A 19,690-nucleotide genomic window follows, 5' to 3' on the forward strand; every position below is an offset into this window, starting at 1 on the left:
TACACTCGTCCTAGGTAACGTGGATGGTGATCACGTGGGGGCATAAGTAAGATATATATTTGTTCAAGCTATAGCTACGCTACAGGAATACCACCCGTCTACAGGATACTATCGTTGCCCACCTTGCACACCTCGTCTTGTGAATTCTACTACTTATTATACGTTCCTCCATAGTGACATTTTATAGAATTGATCCAATTGTCCATGAAATACCCTCCACTACCCCAGTCCGATCTGAGTACCTCCGCAAAACATTAGTAACGTCAAGTCAGCAATATGCACATAAAACGCCAACATAACCTTAGCTCCAAACCAAGCCAGCCACAGATCACATCACCCTAGTTTCGCTTGACGTGGTAACTATTTCCCTCAATTACCCGAGTGACGCGAATCGGGACCCGGATAGACATACTCGACTCGGCAGAAAAGATGGAGTCTTAGCAGTACTTTTTACTAAATAATTTAATAAACCTACGGAGATGCACTTTATCTGCGAAGTGATGTAGATCCACTACCTTCCCGGGCAAGGTTAGACACCTTTCCCCGCATGAGATTTGCCAATTCCGTAGCTTGAATCACGATGGTCAGTTGGAGGATTTTGTCATTCCGTAAGATGCCGAGAGGAGGTACTAACTAGACCGGTTTGTTGTTTTCGGTGAGATTTAAGTTAAGTTGGCATCTTCTTCGAGGTCTGGCGATGTGATCATACGGTTTTTGTTGCTAAGCGAGGAGGAATGGGTTAGTTGATTGGGAAAGCGGTGAAAATTTTTGGATTTGTCTTTCCCCAGTGATTTTCCAGTTGCTGGGAACATGGAAAAGGGATCTACCGCGATGAGGTTCTGTTTATCCATGATAAACATCGGACGAGAACCGAGTCGAACCCTTGGACGTGCAGGTCACAGGACCAGGACACGGAGAACAGCCGCGGCCAAGGCTCTAAAATTTTTAATAGGCCTCAGGCATTGATCTCCCAGCCTTACTGTACCTTAGCGTGATTTCTTGGTTCTCCAAATCTGGACCCGCCGGCTTCTCTTTCCCCCCACCGAGAACGGAGGCATCTGTCGACCATTTGTGGGCTTCCACCCGCTCACATCGGCCCGAGATGGGGGGTCTTGCGAGGACCAAGACGTGTCATGTGAAGAAGTCCATTACTCAGGTTAGTCAATCCTAAGTAACTCACAGTTCATCGGGTTCCGACCTTGATGCCAACAATGATATGGTCGGTGTATACATAAAATGGAGAGGGAACTCTGAGGGAGATCTCGACTGCGCCTTCGGAGCCCATTGGAGTTCATGTCTTGTCTGCATGACCCCTGTTCACAGAATTTTCTTGAACGCCTTCTGGAAGTCTCGGTGATGCTCCAGGGGTCAGCCGGTGCGGGCGTCGAATCATGGCTGGGCAGACGTTCCGGACTTTACCGTGTGTGTGTGGCTCAGAATCTCGTCCCTTCCATATGCTGCCTCGGAACCACCAATCAAGCTCACGTTACTGGAACCAAATTTTTCTTTGGGTTGGAAATGGGACAGTTCCACGTATGGACGGACCTGGGGAGGAATTGGAATATTGGATGTTGTGTATATAACCAATGTTCAAGGCCGGTATACTAAGTCGACAAACGAAGCGGCGATGCATTCAACGAGTAGTCAAAACAGACAATATGAGGAGAGATGCGGAGTCAAATCAGAAACCGTCGGCTTCCAGTCCCGAGTCGCGAATCAATCACCGTTCCGGGTAATTTAACGCATTCCAGGGGCGGTGTGTCTGGTTTCCAGTGGCCAGCGTGACTTGTTGAAAATTTTATTCATGTTTATTATTATTAGTGTTATTATGGCTGTCTGTCTCGCAGGGTGGCCTGTCAGCTGGGAACTATGCAGTGATTGGCAGCCTGAGGTTATTACCCGGCGTATCTGATCTTCAAGAGGCAAAAAAAGAAAAAAAATAAAAGTAGAAGATAAAAAAAGAATAAGATAATCATAAAGACAAACTTTTTTCATTTTTTTTTTCCCTCATAGAAAAGCTGAAAAAAAAACTAAGAAACAAAGCCAACACAGTCATTGTTCATCCCCAGAACTAACTGATCTTCTTTTGGCACTATCACTTACGCTTCCCCCATTTTTTCTTCCTTAACTAATTTCCGTTCTCCACACACTTTCCCTTAACCCAACCCCTTCATAATCCCATTCTTTTCCTGTTTGGATCCCTTGGGTTGACCTTCCTAGTTAGTCTTCATCTGTCCTGAAGCTTGGTTCCTTCAGTGACTTGCATCAATTGCTTGCTTTCTTTCGTTTTTTTTTGCGTTCCTATATATATATCACAATGACTGTCAAGGACGCGGTAAAAGAGTCCTTGGTTGGCTCCAGTACGGATCAGTCACAACCATCAAGCCAGGCCAAGACGAATTTCCTTCGTCACGCACGCAAGGATGAGGGCACCGGAGACCTATACATGACGGAAGACGATTTCATCAATGCTATTGCCCCCAAGCATGAGGATTATGTGAGTGTTGTGCTGCATTCAGGTTGCGACAACGATGATGTGTCATCGCCGCCGCGAAGCTCGCATGACCTTCAGCTAACATCACAATTCGCCCTTTCTAGCATAAAATCAAGCGTGAACATTACGGAATCCTCTTCAAGGTTGCGGATCGCAAGCAGACTGGCAAGCTCAGCCTCAGCGATTGGGCAACCTTCGAGAACCTCCTCTCGAAGCCCGATGCCGAATATGAGATCGCCTTCCGTTTGTTCGATACCGACGGCACAGGTGCCGTGAAGTGGGAAACCTTCAAGAACCTGTATAACGTGAACAAGGACAAGGACAGCATTCCCTTCGACTGGAACTCGGATTGGGCCTCCCTGTACACCGGACGCACCAAAAGTCGCCATGACATGACCTACCCGCAATTCGCGCAAATGCTCCGAGGCTTGCAAGGGGAGCGTATCCGCCAAGCTTTCCACATCTTCGACAAGGACGGTGATGGCTACATCGAGCCCGAAGACTTCCAGCGCATTATCCTGGAAACCTCGAAACACAAGCTCTCCGACTACGTTCTGGAACATCTTCCCAGTCTGTGCAACATCTCCACCGGCACCAAGATCTCATATGCCACCGTCCGTGCCTTCCAGAACATCATGCGCGAGATGGACATGATTGATGTCATTGTGCGTGAGGCCACCCAGAAGAGTGATGACGGCAAGATCACCCGTGCCGATTTCCTGAACGAGGCGGCCCGGATCACTCGCTTCTCCCTGTTCACCCCCATGGAGGCGGACATCCTGTTCCACTTCGCGGGCCTGGATGCCCCCTCCGGCCGACTCGCTCAAAAGGATTTCGCCAAGGTCATCGATGCATCATGGCGGATGCCCCTTGCCATTGCAGGCCAAGCCGCCGCCGCAACCGCCCATAAGGCGGCGGACAAGACCAAGTCGGTCTTGTACAACGTGTTGGAGTCGGTCCACCACTTCGCGCTGGGTAGTTTGGCAGGAGCTTTCGGTGCCTTTATGGTCTACCCTATTGACTTGGTCAAGACTCGTATGCAGAACCAGCGGTCTACGCGTGTCGGCGAAAGACTGTACAACAACTCACTCGATTGCGCGCGCAAGGTTATCCGTAATGAGGGTTTCACCGGCCTGTATTCCGGAGTTGTGCCTCAGCTGATTGGTGTTGCGCCCGAAAAGGCCATCAAGCTGACGGTCAACGACTTGGTCCGTGGCCATTTTACGAATAAGGAGAATGGCAAGATTTGGTATCCTTACGAGATCCTTGCCGGTGGTACGGCCGGAGGTTGCCAAGTGGTAAGTTGCCCTACACTCCACCGTGACGCCATCGCTCTGGACTCACCGCTGACCCTCACTAGATTTTCACCAACCCTCTGGAAATTGTCAAGATTCGTCTGCAGGTTCAGGGAGAAATCGCGAAGAACGTCGAGGGTGCCCCTCGTCGTTCGGCCCTGTGGATCGTGAAGAACCTGGGTCTGGTCGGTCTGTACAAGGGAGCCAGTGCCTGTTTGCTCCGTGATGGTAAGGACCCATTTGCTCTTGCCCGGTCGGGACCTATAATCTAATTGCTGCGACTCGGTAGTGCCATTCTCCGCGATTTACTTCCCAACCTACGCTCACCTGAAGAGCGACTTCTTCGGCGAATCTCCCACCCACAAGCTCGGTGTTGTACAGTTGCTGACTGCTGGTGCGATCGCTGGTATGCCCGCCGCTTATCTGACCACCCCGTGCGATGTCATCAAGACTCGTCTCCAAGTCGAGGCTCGTAAGGGCGAAGTCGGATACACTGGTTTGCGTCATTGCGCCCGGACGATCTTGAAGGAGGAGGGCTTCAAGGCCTTCTTCAAGGGTGGTCCCGCCCGTATCATTCGTTCTTCTCCCCAGTTCGGATTCACTCTCGCATCATATGAACTTCTGCAGAAGTGGCTGCCCATGCCCGGGCACGAGGAGGTCACTCCTAGTGGACAGATCGAGCCCGGTGTCGGTCTTCAGGGTGCCAAGGCTCCTCTGCCATACCTCCGATCCAGAAACGCTCTGAAGCTGATCCTGGATCTCGACGAGAACATTGGCCGTATCAAGATTCCTCAGGCCGACAAATGGCCCAAATTTATGCAGACACCCAGCACTAACTAAGCATGACTTTGTATTCACTAGCGACGTTTTGGATTTATTTTTACCTTCATTTGTCTTCGATTGGAAATACCTTCTGCTCTCTTTTGTCTGTCTGAATTGTTTCCTTTTGGCTTAGTACCCGGGGTTCTGCTTGGAAGACCATTTCTTTTTCTCTTATGCCCGTACAGAACCACCCTGCATTTGCACATTGTATCAAAAAGGAATAGACCGGGGAAGGGATAGAGATTTGCACTATTCCCAAATTGCATGAGATGTCCTAGACCGTGTGAATTTAACCTATATACGAATGTACAGGTACCAGTTGTGTGATATGTACCTCGTTTTGGTTTGAAGCGTGTGAAATATATGTTATAGGATTGGACGTTCAACACGAGTAATATACACCAGAGCAAAAATATTGTAGGTCAAAATGACGTGGGTATCATAAAATCTCTTAAGAGCTGGTATCGACCCTTATATGTACATAATAAGTGTAAGTATGAGTGTAAGTGAGGACATCATTTTCTCAACCAGGTGACCTTGAATATACCCGTCGTTAGCTCAGTTGTTACGACACCGCTAAAAGTCAATGCAACCTACCGCTTATCAAAGGTGCAGAACAGATTATCATAATGGCCAATCATAGTAACGATCTCCGCCCGCATCAACAGGATAACGAACGAGCTTTACTCTCCGGTCGGAGCACCACCGCATTGGGCTGAAATGCGAAGGTATGCAGCTGAGATCCGGACCCGAAAGCTGACTGATTCCATAGAAAGTATCCTTAAAAGAAATTAATCTTCCGTCTCGAGGGGCTATTAGCAGGTGGCTCCTCGTTTCCGGCACCTTCAGCCGGCATAGCTGGGTCCTTCTTCTGTGAGTTCTCCACCTGTCGTTTATCCGACTGAGCTTGTTGATCTGGCTCCTGATCCTTCGACTTTTGATGCCATAGCGAATCCTCCTCCTCGATCTCCCGCAGAACTACCCAGCAGAAGTTAGTAACCAATCCTCAATGTAAAAGAGCGGGGAAAACCAACTCTCTTCCCACTCTCTCTCCTTGCCGTGATCGCCAGTCCCCAGTAATCGCTCAACGTCTACCTTCTCGCCGTTCTTCACCCGCTCAATGACTTCTCGCAGAAGTGTGATCTTGGCGTCTGTTGTCCGCGTGTATGCGCGGTAGTCGTTCTTCAGTGCGATCATCCGGATCGCTTGTGACCCAATCAAGATGAATATAATGATGTAGAAGCTAGCGGGGTTCCACTCTTTCGATTTCGCAGATTCGGCCGTTGTCTCTTTGCTACCACGATTTCGGATGAATTTAGGAATCATGGAGTTCCAGACCGAGGCTTGGGCTAATCGTGGTACTCTGGTGGATTCGAGACGAATTTGTTGTGGCGTTCGGATGGGAATGTTCCCAATGAGCCGGGGAGCAGCTCGTGTGTTCGACAGCAGCCGGGTGGAAAGTCTTGTGAAAGACATGTTTGCGAGAACTTCGGGCGTACTGCGAGGTATTGCGACGTCGAATCCAACGATTGAAGCTATTGGGATATTGAGAAGAGTCCTTGACATCGGAGTCTCGGAGCCTTGGCGCCGCTATACCCCTCTGGGTGTAGTGGCTCTGTATGTTGCTACGACAACGAGGCTTTGGCTTGGCTTACGGCAAGCGATCACCATCACAGATGTCACGGAGACAAGCCACACAAGCGACCACGTTATTGAACATTCCGGATGGCCTGAACTACTAACCTTTCATACTCACAGCAAGTATACAATTGTACCAATGGCGGTCACCACTCTCCTCTCCGATTCCTCAGTGGAATCGGTGAAGCAGGCCGTTCGCTCCACGTCAACATGTTCGAATGCCACCGTCATCTCCCTCCAGACCCTTTTCCGCGGGCTATCGAAAACGGCGCCCGAATCCGATAAAACCACAGTAAAGAGGGGGACAAGGACGACAAAAACTACGGCAACTTCTACTCGCCCGAAGTCATCGAGAGGGACAAAGATCTCCGCACAAGAAGCGGCCATCAACACAGTCATGGAAATGGACGCTGCGCGTCTGTCATTCCAAGAGAAGCTTGTCCTCGCCACGGATGTCTTTAACACCACCCTCAAGACCCTTTCGGATGCTTCGAAGCAATGTGCTAAACGCGACGACGCTCGGGTTCGGACCGCGTGTGCCTCCCCGTCGACAAGTCATGGTGTGAAATCACCCAGAAAGTTGAAGACGTCACAGGAGGATGAGCTGGATGCTGGGTTGGTCGCTGTGGCGGAATGTGCAAGCACGGCTTTGTCTTCACTAAGGAGCTTAAAAGGGGACCAAGTTGATCAGCAGGATGCTCTTCCGAACATGCAGCTGGAGCAAGGTGCATGCGTCTTGGCGGGGAGGTATCTGTCACTGGGGCTGAATGACATGGCTTCTAAAGAATTGAGAGGACTTAAGAGAAGACTACAACAACATCTGGACAACCAGGCTACAGTACGACCAAAGACTACGAGTAGGAGGAAAAATGAGGCTCAGGAGGAGGAAAACACCAAAGAATGGATGTCTGATTTCCTTACGTTTGCCAATTTTGACCACGCCGGCCCGGTGCTGAGCGTACTGGTTCCCTTTCAATCTAATGCGCTACGACTGATAGCATCAGAAAAGAAACTTGCAACCGTCCAGAAAGTCGCGTCCTCGTTGCAGTTGGCCGAATTAAGCAGCCCAGCGAATGTCATCGTGGCGGCCACGGAATCGGGTGCTCTCACCAAAGACAAAGCAGCACTTCAACTCCAGCTGCTCTCTAATACAGTATTATCCCTGGCTGGAGTCCACCAGCCATCGACTAGCAGCACAACCCGCGATCGTCTAAAGCCGTTTACGTCGTTGTCCCTTCAATTATTGTCCTTGGAGATCCGGTGCATGAGCTGGAAACTGTCTGGTCACACCTGCGATGAAGGCAAAGAGATGTGGGATCCATTGACGCGTTACCTTGCCAACTACTCTCATCACAGCAAATCTATCGAGAAAGCTGAGTTTGCATCCATTTACAAAACAATCGTTCGACTCCAAACCGCCGTGGCGAATACGCAAAAACGCACCACGGCCAGTCTGAGAGATAATGTCTCGGTTGCCAGGATTGCCACTATACTAGGACAGCTTGCTCAAGAGGCCGGGTGCTTTGACGAAGCTTTGAAGCTTTTTACCGAAGCCGTCAACCCGCTTTCTAGCGGACAATGCCTCTCGCTCGCCACTGTTCGTTGCAAGATTGCATCTTTGCACCTTCAAGCTAGCAAATCTTCCAAACCCTCACTCGACAAGGTTACGAATGTTGTATCTGATGCGACTTCCTCACTGAGCATGCCCTTGAAAGGGAGTCTCAGTGATCTCGACGAGCTGCTTGTTGAGGCAGCAAAACTCAAAAAGCTTACTATGAGTGCTTATGGGGACTTGGCTACGAAGGCAGGGGAAAAGAATGGAATTGATATTTCCCAAATCTACGAATATCTCCCTGCTTTCTTGCGGTTTTTGCGTCGCTATGTTGGTCGGCCATCTTCGTCCGATAATGAGTCGAAAGAGGATGACTTGTTTCTTACGCGGGTTCGTGCGTGCAGAAATATTGTCCTCTCGGCAGTGGATTCAGCGCTCGCTGTCGGTAAATTTTCAGTTATGTCACAAAGGCCTCCCTGGGAAGACGTCCTCTCCGCACTGACAGACTGCCAGCGTCTTCTGACGGCTATTGACATCGCGGATAAAGAAGCTGATCCGTCAGTACTAGAGCAAATTGGTGCGGCATTCGTTCGGTTGTCAAACCTGTTTTGGTCACGCTATCTGAAGGAGAAAGAACGTGGGAAGGGATATCGTGAGCTGGTACCTCTGGTGAAGCACTCTGCGAATCTTTTGTCCAGTTGCTCAGCAGAACAACGAAACACGGGGTTCGCGGCTTTGAAGTACGAACGGCTTGCGTATCTCTACATGGAAGGCAACAGGGGCGCCGAAGCCGAACAGGCTTTCTCTCAGGCCATCCAAGAGCATATCGACACAGGAGTGTTGGACGGCTTGATTTCTAGTCCCAACTTTCCTTACCGAACTTCTCAGGATCCCAAAAGCAGCGGGTTCATGCTTGGTCGAGTCCTTACTGCGTACCTGAAGTTGCAGCTGAAGCTGCGTGGCAAGTCAAAGTCTAACGGTTTCTTTGATGACGAGTCGCAATCGCTGTTGGTAAGAGGTCATATCATGGAATGGCAGATGGGCATCCTGACTGAGCTACATTCACATGCTTCCAGCGATGAAGCGTTTCGGTCACACTTTACTTGCCTTGTGTCCAACCTGCTTGGTCTATACGATCCGGAAGTCTACCCTATTCGCCGCTTACGAGTAGTCTTGGGCGGACTGCGTTCGTCCCTGGAACGCCCGAACTGTTTGGAGTCAACAGTATTACAAGATCTACTTGAGGAAGCCTTGGAGGCCATAGAACTTGGTGACTACGCTGAGGATGGTGCTTTGGCGACTTTAGCGACTCATTTGCATAATTCTGTGCGCCTTAGTGTTGGCCTTCTGCAGGGGGACCTACAACCTGAATCTCTCAATCTCATGATATCCTCGTGGACCTCTCTGATGCGCAACTGCAACGATGGTGTAACCTTGATACAATACGTCGGCGATGTTGAACACTACCTCCTTCAGCTGAAGGCCGTAGTTGACTACACAGAGATTCATGGACTTTGGAAGCTCCAGCTTTCAACGCTTGAATTGGTCTTACGTGTCACGGAGCTTCAAGAACATGGTGACTTTTCCGAAGCCATAATCGTAATTGCGCGTCTTGTACAGCAAAATTGTCGACTTGGATACTGCAAAAAGGCCGGTGATCTTCTCACTCGCGCAGAGCAGTACCTCGGCCCTAACGTATCTTGCCTGGCCACCCTATCACACAAGCTGGCGCGGGTAGCCTACCTCCTGGAAACCGGCGAGACTGACAAGGCGGCGGCCAACCTATCAACAGCCAGAATTCTCTACGAGAAAAACCAGAAAAAGCAGGATTTGAGCAGCTGCTCTGTTCTGGCCAAGATTGCCTGGGAAAGGCTGGTCGCGGATGCAGCTTTCATGAGTTCGCAGCTCTCTTTTGCCCAGGGAGTCATCAAGGACGCTCTCTTTTTTGCTAAGCTATCCGTTCGATTGAACTGTAGGATATGGGCTAAGGTTGAGAAAATCTCCCAGAGGAAACAGGAAAAGAGCTTGCCTGTCCCTGTTATCTCCGTGGGGGATAGCTCCGAGCTTGACAACGTTGTTGAAACCATGGCCAAGCTTGATGTATCGCAGGCGAACCATACAACAACTTCTGTCTATACCCAGGGAGCTCCTTTTTGGCCGCACATCGGCTCACATCACACCTCCCTATTAAACCTTGCGAGTCTATCTGCACATCACGGCCTGTTCCAGGATGCCATCTACTACGGCGAGCAGGCGCTGAAGATCAACAAGACACTGAACGCCCCTGTTCGTTTGATCAATTCTCAAGCGCAACTTGGGTCCCACTGGATTCTTGGAGGGCATATCTCTGAAGGCCAAGAACTCCTCACAGCTGCCGAGAAATTGTCTAAGCAGTTGGAGAGCAGTGTTGAGCTCGCGTCGCTGCAGATGGGTCTTGCCTCTCTTTATAGAGCACAGGGCCATTACCGTGATGAACTGCAGGCCCTTCTGGAGGCGGACCGGATCATGGCTGATTTTGGCAGCCTGGATGTGTCTGATGTGGCTTCGGTTTCCTCGGGTGTCCTGGAACTAGAAGATAAAATGGAGAGTCTCCGAATCCGACCGAGCAGCAGGAGGACGAAGCAGCCCGCGGCGACCACTCGCCGAACCCGTGCTACTACCTCAGCTAGAAAACCCACCAAGGTCGACGCCACCCCTTCGAAAGCTGCCGACACCGTGCCTGAATCAAAGTCCCTGTTGCAGATCAGAAGCGACATCCTGCGGCAACAGGCCGCTTGCTGCCGCTCCTTACGAGATTTTGAGAGAGCCTCATGTCTGCTCAACAACGCCCGACAATATGCAGTCTCCAGGGACAGCCAGATCTCGGTGCATCTTGGGGAAAGCGAGCATTTCCTCGCAGAGGCTATTCGCCACTTTGCTTCTCATGCTGTATATTGCGTTCTTCCCGAATCGACAATTTCGCTGCCTTCCCTGCAATCGCCAAGCAAGACTACGAGCACATCTAAGGCTGCCACCAAGAGCACAGCCCGGAAGCCCCGAGCACCTGCTAGAGGGACACGGTCCCGAGCGCAGACAGCAAGCGAAGACTTCGCTGTGATGCTTTCCAAGGCTGGCGATTGTCTCAACAATGTGTTTGCTACTGCTACTACCGTGGGCTCAACACTGGATAGCCACTCGGCTTCACGCTTGATGAGTCGTATCTCTATGCTGTCTCATGTTACAGCCGCCGAGAGCATATCCGCCTGGTCGCAGCCTCCTGCTAATGTTAATGGTAAGTCTACAAGCCCTTCCTTCAAACGATCACCTGCTAAACTGGGTAGAACTTGGCCGTATCGGTGCTTTCGCACGTGAGCATACTGCGATTGATCTTGACAAGCAGCTGGCGGAGTATAACGACCCGCTTCTTTGGCCTACGCCCTCCCCGATGATGGCAGAATCCGAGGATCTGTGTAGCTCGAGGTTTGTGGAAGAGTACATTGATATCCTACCCGACAATTGGAATGTTCTTTCATTATCGTTGAGCGCCGACCGCAGCGAGTTCATTGTCTCACGACTGCATCAAGGTCGTTCCCCATTCCTTTTGCGGCTTCCCTTGAAGAGAGGCAACTCTGAGGAGGAGGACGAGCAGTTTACTTTCGACGACGGCCGGGAGGAGATGCAGGAGCTGATCAAGCTGGCCAACGAAAGTTCTCACGCGGCCAAAGCTCAGACAGATCGGCAGATGAAGAAGGATTGGTGGAAGAACCGTGAAGCTCTCGACCGTCGGATGGAGACACTGTTGCAGAACATTGAGAATGTATGGTTCGGGGGGTTCCGAGGAATCTTCTCCCCAGTGCCTCATGATACTACTTCCCTGACTCGATTTGCATCTTCATTCCAGTCCATCTTGGACAAACACCTTCCTTCTCGACAGAAGGGTGGTCGGGCAGAGGGTCCGCGCCTGACCCTGCACCCGAACGTGCTGGAGCTGTTCATCGGTGTCGCGGACCTGGACGACCAAGAAGATCCGGAAGAGACGTTGATGGATCTTTTGTACTTCGTGGTGGATATTCTACAGTTCCAGGGCGAGCGCAATGCCTACGATGAGATTGACTTTGATATGATGGTGGTTGAAACCCTCGACGCGGTTCGGGCCTACCATGACGCCACCAGCAACCGCCGGGGCAAACCCACCCCGAACCATACCGTCTTGGTTCTTGATAAATCCCTACACCTATTCCCGTGGGAGTCTCTCCCATGTCTCCAGGGATTCCCTGTGTGTCGTGTGCCGTCGTTGGAATGTCTACGTGACCGAGTCCTGCAGTTCCAAAACAAGCGCAACTCGGACCTTGCCAGGGGCGTGGGCATCGACCGCAACAGTGGCACCTACATTCTGAACCCTACTGGGGATCTTCGCACGACCCAAAGCACGTTTGAGAAGGATCTCTCAGAGCTGCAGGGTTGGACGGGCATTATGCAGCGCGAGCCGAGCGAAGAAGAGTTCAAGCGCGGCTTGGAGACGACGAATCTCTTCCTGTACTTCGGACACGGCAGCGGTGCGCAGTACATTCGGGGTCGGACGGTCAAGCGACTGGAGCAATGTGCCGTTGCGTTCCTGATGGGGTGCAGCAGTGGTACCTTGACGGAGGCGGGCGAGTACGAGCCTTACGGCACGCCGATGAACTATCTTCATGCCGGCAGTCCGGCGCTCGTTGCGACCCTTTGGGATGTTACCGATAAGGATATCGATCGGTTTGCGCAGTCTACGTTTGAGAAATGGGGACTGTTTGATGCCGGATCGGACGGGGCGACATTGGATGAAGCGGTGTCGCAGTCGCGACCGGCGTGTGTGTTGAAGTATTTGAATGGAGCGGCTCCAGTGATTTATGGCGTTCCGTCGGTGTTTTTGGAATAAGCATTTGGGTAGACTGAGCGTTTTGTTTTGTTATGATGATTCCTTTTTCATGGTCGAGGAGCATTGTTATTAGGGCATTTTCATGGCGTGACGGTAGCTTTTCTTAATATCATAACTTATTTTGTATTCTATGCATATATCCTAAAAGAGTAAAAATATCCCCGAGGTGGGGACCTTTTGGTGTACGAGTTCCTGTCATGATTGATGAGGGGATGGTTTTATATGGGAGCAGATAAGGGAGTAGATTTAAATGTGGGGGGTTGTTTTTCTGCCCCTCATTTAAATCAATTCTTCCCCTCATCCACTCCTCATTGATCCACACCAACGTCAATTTAACTCCCGTCTCTCTCAGCCCCATAGAAAGTGTTTCTTCTTTTCTTTTACTTCTTCACCAATTCCGCATCCTCCACCCCATCAAACAACACGTCATGTCCGTCACAACGCAAGCAACCATCGCCTCCTTTGGCGGAAAGCTCCTCAAGCTCAGCCATGCCGCCACCTCCACCCGCTGCGAAATGTCCTTCAACCTCTACCTGCCGCCCCAGGCCATCCAGAACCCCTCGCAGAAAGTCCCCGTCCTCATCTACCTGTCCGGTCTCACCTGCACCGCCAACAATTGCTCCGAGAAGGGCTTCTTCCAGCACGGCGCCAGCAAGAAGGGTATTGCCGTGTTGTACCCTGACACCAGCCCGAGTATGTCGCCATAAACAACTGAGCTATGTCGAAGAGAGTGGAAACGGCTAACAAGGATGTAGGAGGCTTGAACATCCAGGGTGAGGACGACTCCTGGGACTTCGGTACCGGTGCCGGATTCTACGTCGATGCCACCAAGGAGCCCTACAAGGGTGGATACAACATGTACACCTATGTGACGGAGGAGCTGCCCAAGACCGTCTTTGCCGCGTTCCCCCAGCTAGATGAGAGCCGTGTCAGTATCACCGGTCACAGCATGGGTGGTCATGGTGCTTTGACTCTGGTATGTTTACGTCTTACTTCGGAGGCTATGCACAAATATTGATACCGGATAGTTCCTCCGCAACCCCGGCAAGTACAAGTCCGTCTCCGCCTTTGCACCCATCTCCAACCCCATCAACTGCCCATGGGGCCAGAAGGCCTTTGGCGGCTACTTCGGCGAGGACCAGCAGGAGAAGTGGAAGGAGCACGACGCAACGGAGCTCGTGAAGAAGTGGAAGGGACCTTTGGATGTGCTCATTGACGTGGTATGTGTTGGTTATTTAATCTGTTGTTGACCCATACTAAATGAAACAGGGCACCGGCGACAACTTCTACAAGCAGGGCCAGCTTCTGCCCGAGAACCTCGAGAAGGCGGCCAAGGAGGCGGGCGTCGAGGGTCTGAAGGTCCGCTACCAGCCTGACTACGACCACAGCTACTACACGATGGCGACGTTCGCGGATGACCACGTGGAACACGCGGCCAAGTACTTGTTTGCATAGTGGGTTGACTTCCCTTTTAAAATTTGTTGTTGAATGGATGTTTTATTGTGTGAAAGTGCATGTAAAGAATGACCGCGATGACTGGATGGAGCGTCTTCTGATGTTGGCAGCGATCGTCCGAAACCTAGGATCTAGATGAATCACGACTGTTCAGATACCGATCCCCGTAGATCGATTATAGAGAAGGATGTACATACAACGTTCACAGTATATCGTATCTTGTCCAGACAATCTAGAGAGTAGATAAACTAAGAAAGGAGATATCTCGGCCCAGAGTCGGACCCGACTCGGCCCAGGTCGGAGCCGACAAACCGTCAACATCGAACAAAGTATGGCGAATCCCCTGGAATCGAATTAACATCTACAATTCCTACGAAATTTTCCATACAAAATTGAATGAATACAATAAACGAGGAAACTCACAGCAGACCGCTATAACCCAGAACAAAAAGAATAATACCATTCATAAATCTATCCTCTATAAGACTATACAGTATACAGTCTATACCCAACTCTCCTCGACCCAAACCCAAGATAAAGATAATAAATACTCTAAAGCCCCTGTCTCTTCAACTCAATCTGCTCCCGAATACTCCCCCCCGAGCCACCCGTCTTGCCATGCTCAACCCGATCCAAAACCTGCAGAACCTTCAAATGCTCCTTCTTCAGGTCCTCGAAGCTCTCGTCTAGCTGCTTGTGCCAGGGATACAGGACGAAGACCTGGAAGGCGAGGGCGGAGGATGCGACGAGGAAGTTGGTGAGGGAGATGCCGCGGGTGATGAGGACCATTTTGGTTCTTTTATATGCTTTGTTTCGTTTGTTAGTTGAGTTGGATTTGGGGTCTGAGGGTTGGGTAGGATGGAAATGGGGGGGACGGACCTTTTGGTCTGGTTTCGTCTCTTTTGATTATGAGGATATTATATTGGGGTAGAATGAATGATTGATTATAGATAGTATCTGTATCTATATCTCAATAGACAAATAGACAAATGAATGAATAAATTGAGAATAGTAGAGTAGAGTGGAGAGTAAGTAGAGTAAGTCAAGTCAAGTCAAGTAAATGAAAAGAGAAAGACAAGACCGACTTAAAAGCAAAGAAAAGAATAGAACACAAAGCCGCCTAAACTTAACCCAGGCTGATTGATAACCGGACGAATCGGCAGTGGGTCTGGCAGGGTCAATCTATGCCCAATGGGACTGTTTTGGAAAGATGAGAAACGGGGACAATGGCCACTTGGATTAAATGTGGGACCATGTGTCTGTCCGATCCTTTCGGGTGTGGCGGTGGGCATCCATGTGAATTTGTGGGTATTCTTTTATGTTGGGGATTATATTATTATAGGCTAGGTTATGAACAGTTGGTAGCTATGTTGGCGGTCTTTTTGTGAGAGGAGTGCTGTAGGTTGTGTTTGGGATTGTGTTGGGTTTTACAGGGTAAATGTCATGACCCCTTTCTGGTGTATTGGTTGGTCTGTGTACTTTCATTTGTATTGCGCTGATGTGATTCTTGAGCTTTCGGCTCTGTGATACATTGAGAGAGGTTCGTTATGATCTTTTCTGACTGGTGAGGGTATGATGCACCTTAGGGCTGGGGACATCTCGTGGTCTTTGCACGTGCAGGATTTCCCAGTACACCACTTGAACTAGTAAAAGTCTATTCTGCCAAAGTAATAATGTTGAATATTGGACTCAGAATGAACCAATGTATAGTATATGTTTTTTTTTGAAGAAAGGTCCCCTGAACTTGGGTGTTTCAAACAGTCTACAATTATACATAAACCAACTACTGATATTTGACAAACATCTGATCAAACCCAATGACTTGCCACTCGCCCGTGTCAGTGTTCAGCGTAAGGTTACTGTGCTTCACCTCGCCCTGATGGACAAAACCCGCTTCCACCTGTCCACCAGCAATAGGCCGACTCAGATGGTTATCGTCATGCTTGACGGTAAAGTTGGCCAGGGGAATTTCCCAGCTATTCCGGGTAGCCACAGTAGGGCATCCTATACTATCAGTTAGTATGCATGTCTATCCAGAGCACCATCCAGCCTACCAAAGTATTTCGCCTCCACCTCGTCCTGTCTCATCCGCAGCTCAAAGTACCCGCGGTAGTAGCCTTCATTCCACTGCAGATCCTCGTTTCTCGCATAAGAAGCAGCAGTTTGCTCTGCGCTGTTGATCGTTCCCCCAAACCCGGAGCTGCTGACCGCTGTACCAGCAAATTCGACTCCGATGGCACCAACACCGGTGTTGCCGTCATAAGGCTTCTCACCGATCCAGGCAATGTCGCTCACCTGTTCCAGTTAGTAACTACACCTATACCGTTATTAGAAGACTCACCCAGTTGACATGTGTATCGCCCGCGATCATAATATTGTTGCCGATGTTGTTATCATACAGGTGCTTGAGCGTCCGGTTTTGGTTCGCACGGTAGCCCTACTCCGTCAGTAACTTGACCGTCTAAGAGAAATGGGATACTCACCTCCCAAGAATCCATGTTATAAGTAACCTCGCCATTAGTCTCCCGTCCCAAACGAGCAAAACGGAGCTGACTCCCGATAATACGCCACTTCGCGCCGCGCTGATTAGACGCCGTCAACTGCTTCTCGAACCACGACTCCTGACGACCTCCCATCAGGGTCCGACCGGCATCGTTGTGGATCTCTTCGATATAATCCGTATTCCAATCTGACAGGTTAGCTTCGTCTTCGCTCAAAGGAACATACATACAAAGGTCAGTAATGCTGCGATCGTAATTCCGGGTATCCAACATGATTAAATCAAAGAGGTTTCCCATCTTGAAAGAGCGCCAAATGCGGAGACCGTCATCCATGTCGACTTGACTAGAGCAATATTAGGATTATGGTCACAGAACCGAGTCAGAGTGTGACAAACCGAAGAGGCATCCACTCAAAGTACGCCCGGACGGCGTTCATCTTGCGCTGGTCGACGCTGATTTGAGGGCTGTCATTGCGGAAAGATTCTTCTGTGTTGTTGAGACGGCTGAAACCGTCTCTGTAGCCGTTGTCGGCGATTTCTATATCGTTAGTGAGGTATCAGCAGGCTGAATGGATGGTCATACCGTGATCATCCCAGACAGGGATCCAGGCAAAGTTCTGATGGGATGCGGCAAGGTCGAGATCAGTGCGATACTATGAATCTTTAGTAGGGATTATAATGAGATCAGTGAGGACGGTTCGTACATGTCCAAGCCGAGTCCGATAATCATAGAGGGAGAAGATCTCTCGCTCCGGTCGAACAGCTCTCTCATCCTGTCCGACCACACCCTTCTTAGATTCATAAATGTAATCTCCAAGATGGAGCACATAGTCGACGCTGTCCTTCCGGACGGCATTTCCATACGCGTTGAAATATCCATTCGCTAGTTTTGTTAGCACCGACAATACAGTAGAGAATTGCGCACATACGGTAATTACTGCAAGAATAAACAGCCAAGTTAATCTCCTCAGTAGCATCATCGGCACCCGGGGCGGTCTTGGTTCGTCCCAGCGGACTAGTCACATTCGAGTTACAAATCTGGAACTGATACCAGTACGTCGTGAACGGCTTCAATCCACTAGCCTCTACCTGTGGGACAGTGAGCACAATAACCCAAAAACAGGACACACGCCATACCTTCAGAGTATAATCAATATCACTGGTCGTATAAGCCCTCCCTTTATCAACCACCCTCCGGCCCTCTTTATCCTCATACACCCGATAATCGACACAGATAGGATGCGCCGAGGCCTTGATATACGATTCTGTATCATGATTGTACAACCCCACGGTCCCCGAAACAGTCACATTGCTTCTGTCAGCCTCCAGGGATGGAGCGACCCGAGTCCAGAGGATCACACTGTCCGCGTAGGGGTCACCAGATGCTACACCATGGGTGAAGTTCAACTGCGAGGGGTGGAAGGGGGCTTCATCGCGTTTTGCGAGACTACGACGGTGGACGGAGTCGATGTTGATTCCCATGCCGGTGTGGCGGGTTGAAGGGCTGCGGTAGTTTAGGTTTGCATTGTAGCTTGCCCACGTCCCTGTGGATAGGGCGAGTAAGGAGAGGAGGGTCGATGTGTACACCATATTGAATGATGATATTGAAGTAGTTCCTATTCTCTTTTGGCATTGTACTGAATCTCCCTATTTATAACCTGATAATCTATTCACTTTCATACTGCTGTAGTCAACCTCAACAGAAGGAAAGCGCGACTTCTCAACTCCTGCCCTCCAGCACATCCCAAAAACCAATAAAAAGAAACCCATCACACACATGTACACCATCCAGCAGACAGTCCCATCGCGTGCAGTACCCAGAGTCATCAATTGGCCAAGATGCAAATAACCTGACAAAGCAAAACACCAGGGCTCATGGCAACTATACAATCAGCCAAGACTCGGCTACAAGAATACGGGAGATTCCGTATGGTCTGAATCCACCATTCCTCATACTAAGACCAGTTGATAGACAAGATAGACTGGGATTCAATTTCTAGTTTAACCGCGTGCAAGGGACGTTTGGTCCCATTGGAAGGCCAAGAATGGCTTGGAGCTTGATCTTTGTTGCTGTGCGAGTGCCAAGCATTGGCATTCCGCTTGCTTCCCGCTTTCTTAGCTGGGGATTGGTTTTGGCGATGGGGTTATTGGTTAGGGGGTCTTGGGGGGTGTATATCGTTATTTGGGATGGATTATGGTTGATTTGATATGTTTTGGTGGTTAGGGAGTGCCAGATTGTTGAAAAGTGGAATTTGTGTTTGATATTGCTGTGTTTAGCAGAGAATACACATGTCGACTTGTTCGAGAACTGTATCTCGTATATATAGCACAAGGATCCTAGAGTAGTAGAGAAATGGCTGAAAAGAGTAAGTTGATGTCCTACGCTATGGTTGTGGAAGAAAATGCTGATCATATGGCAACAAGAATCGCGATTACCACGTTCAAGACCTCTTGCTATTGGACCGGTGATAAAAGCGACATCCTCATACAATATTACAACAACTCGTTGACTACTAAGAAAGGCTAGGGGTCTCCTCGCAACAGTCCTGCCAAGCCGTGTGAAGAAGAGTAGGGTTATGGTAATTGAGAGAGAAAAAATAAATAAATAAAGAGGACAGAAAGGCACTGTGAATACTGACGTCGGCATATGGATTGAATAATAACTTTCATCTCAATCCTGCTGAGAGAAGACCATAAAGGCTGTAGAGTGGGTCAGTGGGGGTTCATCCTGTCCACCTAGGTATTTCATGAGAAGAGATCGTTAAGTACGAAAGAGCAGCGGTGACTCTACAGTGTAGTTGACCCGGTTAAGCACGGAATACTCCGCATAATCCCCAGAATTATGAAGCACAGCTCCAAATTATCCGGAGCACCGAGTCACTCTCAATGCCGAGGCCAGCGACCAGACCAACTGATCATTGAGGAACCGAGGATTTAGATCAAGGTATGGGAGCTACTAGATCCACCGAACGTGTTCTCATTGGCAATATTACGGCTGCTACCCCGAGTTCAGGATCCACACTCAGCTTAGACCATTGTT

At 49.8% G+C, this 19,690-nt stretch overlaps 6 protein-coding genes across 6 annotated transcripts; 3 read left to right on the forward strand and 3 right to left on the reverse strand.

Annotated features, from left to right (window-relative positions):
• Window positions 1-2,021: 2,021 nt before the first annotated feature.
• Window positions 2,022-4,970, forward strand: F9C07_294 (aspartate/glutamate carrier protein Aralar/Citrin). Its single transcript, XM_041288944.2, has 4 exons — window positions 2,022-2,497; window positions 2,599-3,792; window positions 3,855-4,017; window positions 4,079-4,970. The coding sequence occupies exons 1-4, from the start codon at window positions 2,318-2,320 to the stop codon at window positions 4,627-4,629; spliced, it is 2,088 nt and encodes a 695-aa protein (XP_041141568.1). The 5' UTR covers window positions 2,022-2,317; the 3' UTR covers window positions 4,630-4,970.
• Window positions 4,971-5,392: 422 nt separating this feature from the next.
• On the reverse strand, window positions 5,393-6,087 carry F9C07_295 (uncharacterized protein; the record flags this gene model as incomplete). The annotated part of the gene is made up of 2 exons (XM_041288934.1): window positions 5,393-5,589; window positions 5,646-6,087. The coding sequence occupies 2 exons, from the start codon at window positions 6,085-6,087 to the stop codon at window positions 5,393-5,395; spliced, it is 639 nt and encodes a 212-aa protein (XP_041141567.1).
• A 63-nt stretch (window positions 6,088-6,150) lies between these two features.
• Window positions 6,151-12,949, forward strand: F9C07_2278750 (putative separin). The gene is made up of 2 exons (XM_041288943.2): window positions 6,151-11,072; window positions 11,122-12,949. Exons 1-2 carry the CDS (start codon window positions 6,389-6,391, stop codon window positions 12,693-12,695), a joined length of 6,258 nt encoding a protein of 2,085 aa, XP_041141566.2. The 5' UTR covers window positions 6,151-6,388; the 3' UTR covers window positions 12,696-12,949.
• Window positions 12,950-13,123: 174 nt separating this feature from the next.
• Window positions 13,124-14,150, forward strand: F9C07_297 (putative esterase; the record flags this gene model as incomplete). Its single annotated transcript, XM_041288933.1, has 4 exons — window positions 13,124-13,388; window positions 13,451-13,671; window positions 13,724-13,915; window positions 13,965-14,150. The coding sequence occupies 4 exons, from the start codon at window positions 13,124-13,126 to the stop codon at window positions 14,148-14,150; spliced, it is 864 nt and encodes a 287-aa protein (XP_041141565.1).
• Window positions 14,151-14,732: 582 nt separating this feature from the next.
• F9C07_2030274 (uncharacterized protein) lies at window positions 14,733-14,936 on the reverse strand (the record flags this gene model as incomplete). Its single annotated transcript, XM_071508552.1, has 1 exon — window positions 14,733-14,936. A coding segment is annotated over one exon (204 nt), but the record flags the coding sequence as incomplete, so codon positions are not given.
• Window positions 14,937-15,933: 997 nt separating this feature from the next.
• On the reverse strand, window positions 15,934-19,297 carry F9C07_2061506 (PhoD-like phosphatase-domain-containing protein; the record flags this gene model as incomplete). The annotated part of the gene is made up of 10 exons (XM_041288919.2): window positions 15,934-16,154; window positions 16,205-16,445; window positions 16,492-16,587; window positions 16,634-16,994; window positions 17,047-17,188; window positions 17,234-17,303; window positions 17,355-17,533; window positions 17,580-17,739; window positions 17,788-18,181; window positions 19,140-19,297. The coding sequence occupies 10 exons, from the start codon at window positions 19,295-19,297 to the stop codon at window positions 15,934-15,936; spliced, it is 2,022 nt and encodes a 673-aa protein (XP_041141564.2).
• Between the last annotated feature and the right edge of the window lie 393 nt (window positions 19,298-19,690).

This window comes from Aspergillus flavus, chromosome 1 (assembly GCF_009017415.1).
Source record: "Aspergillus flavus chromosome 1, complete sequence".
NCBI classification, from domain to species: Eukaryota; Fungi; Ascomycota; class Eurotiomycetes; order Eurotiales; family Aspergillaceae; genus Aspergillus; species Aspergillus flavus.

Excerpts from the sequence above, each read along its gene's own strand:
- F9C07_294 (XM_041288944.2), top strand. The coding sequence starts at position 2,318 with ATGACTGTCAAGGACGCGGTAAAAGAGTCCTTGGTTGGCTCCAGTACG. Across the intron at positions 2,498-2,598 it reads CCCCCAAGCATGAGGATTAT|CATAAAATCAAGCGTGAACA; the intron begins GTGAGTGTTGTG and ends CGCCCTTTCTAG. Across the intron at positions 3,793-3,854 it reads CGGCCGGAGGTTGCCAAGTG|ATTTTCACCAACCCTCTGGA; the intron begins GTAAGTTGCCCT and ends GACCCTCACTAG.
- F9C07_2278750 (XM_041288943.2), top strand. The coding sequence starts at position 6,389 with ATGGCGGTCACCACTCTCCTCTCCGATTCCTCAGTGGAATCGGTGAAG. Across the intron at positions 11,073-11,121 it reads GCCTCCTGCTAATGTTAATG|AACTTGGCCGTATCGGTGCT; the intron begins GTAAGTCTACAA and ends TAAACTGGGTAG.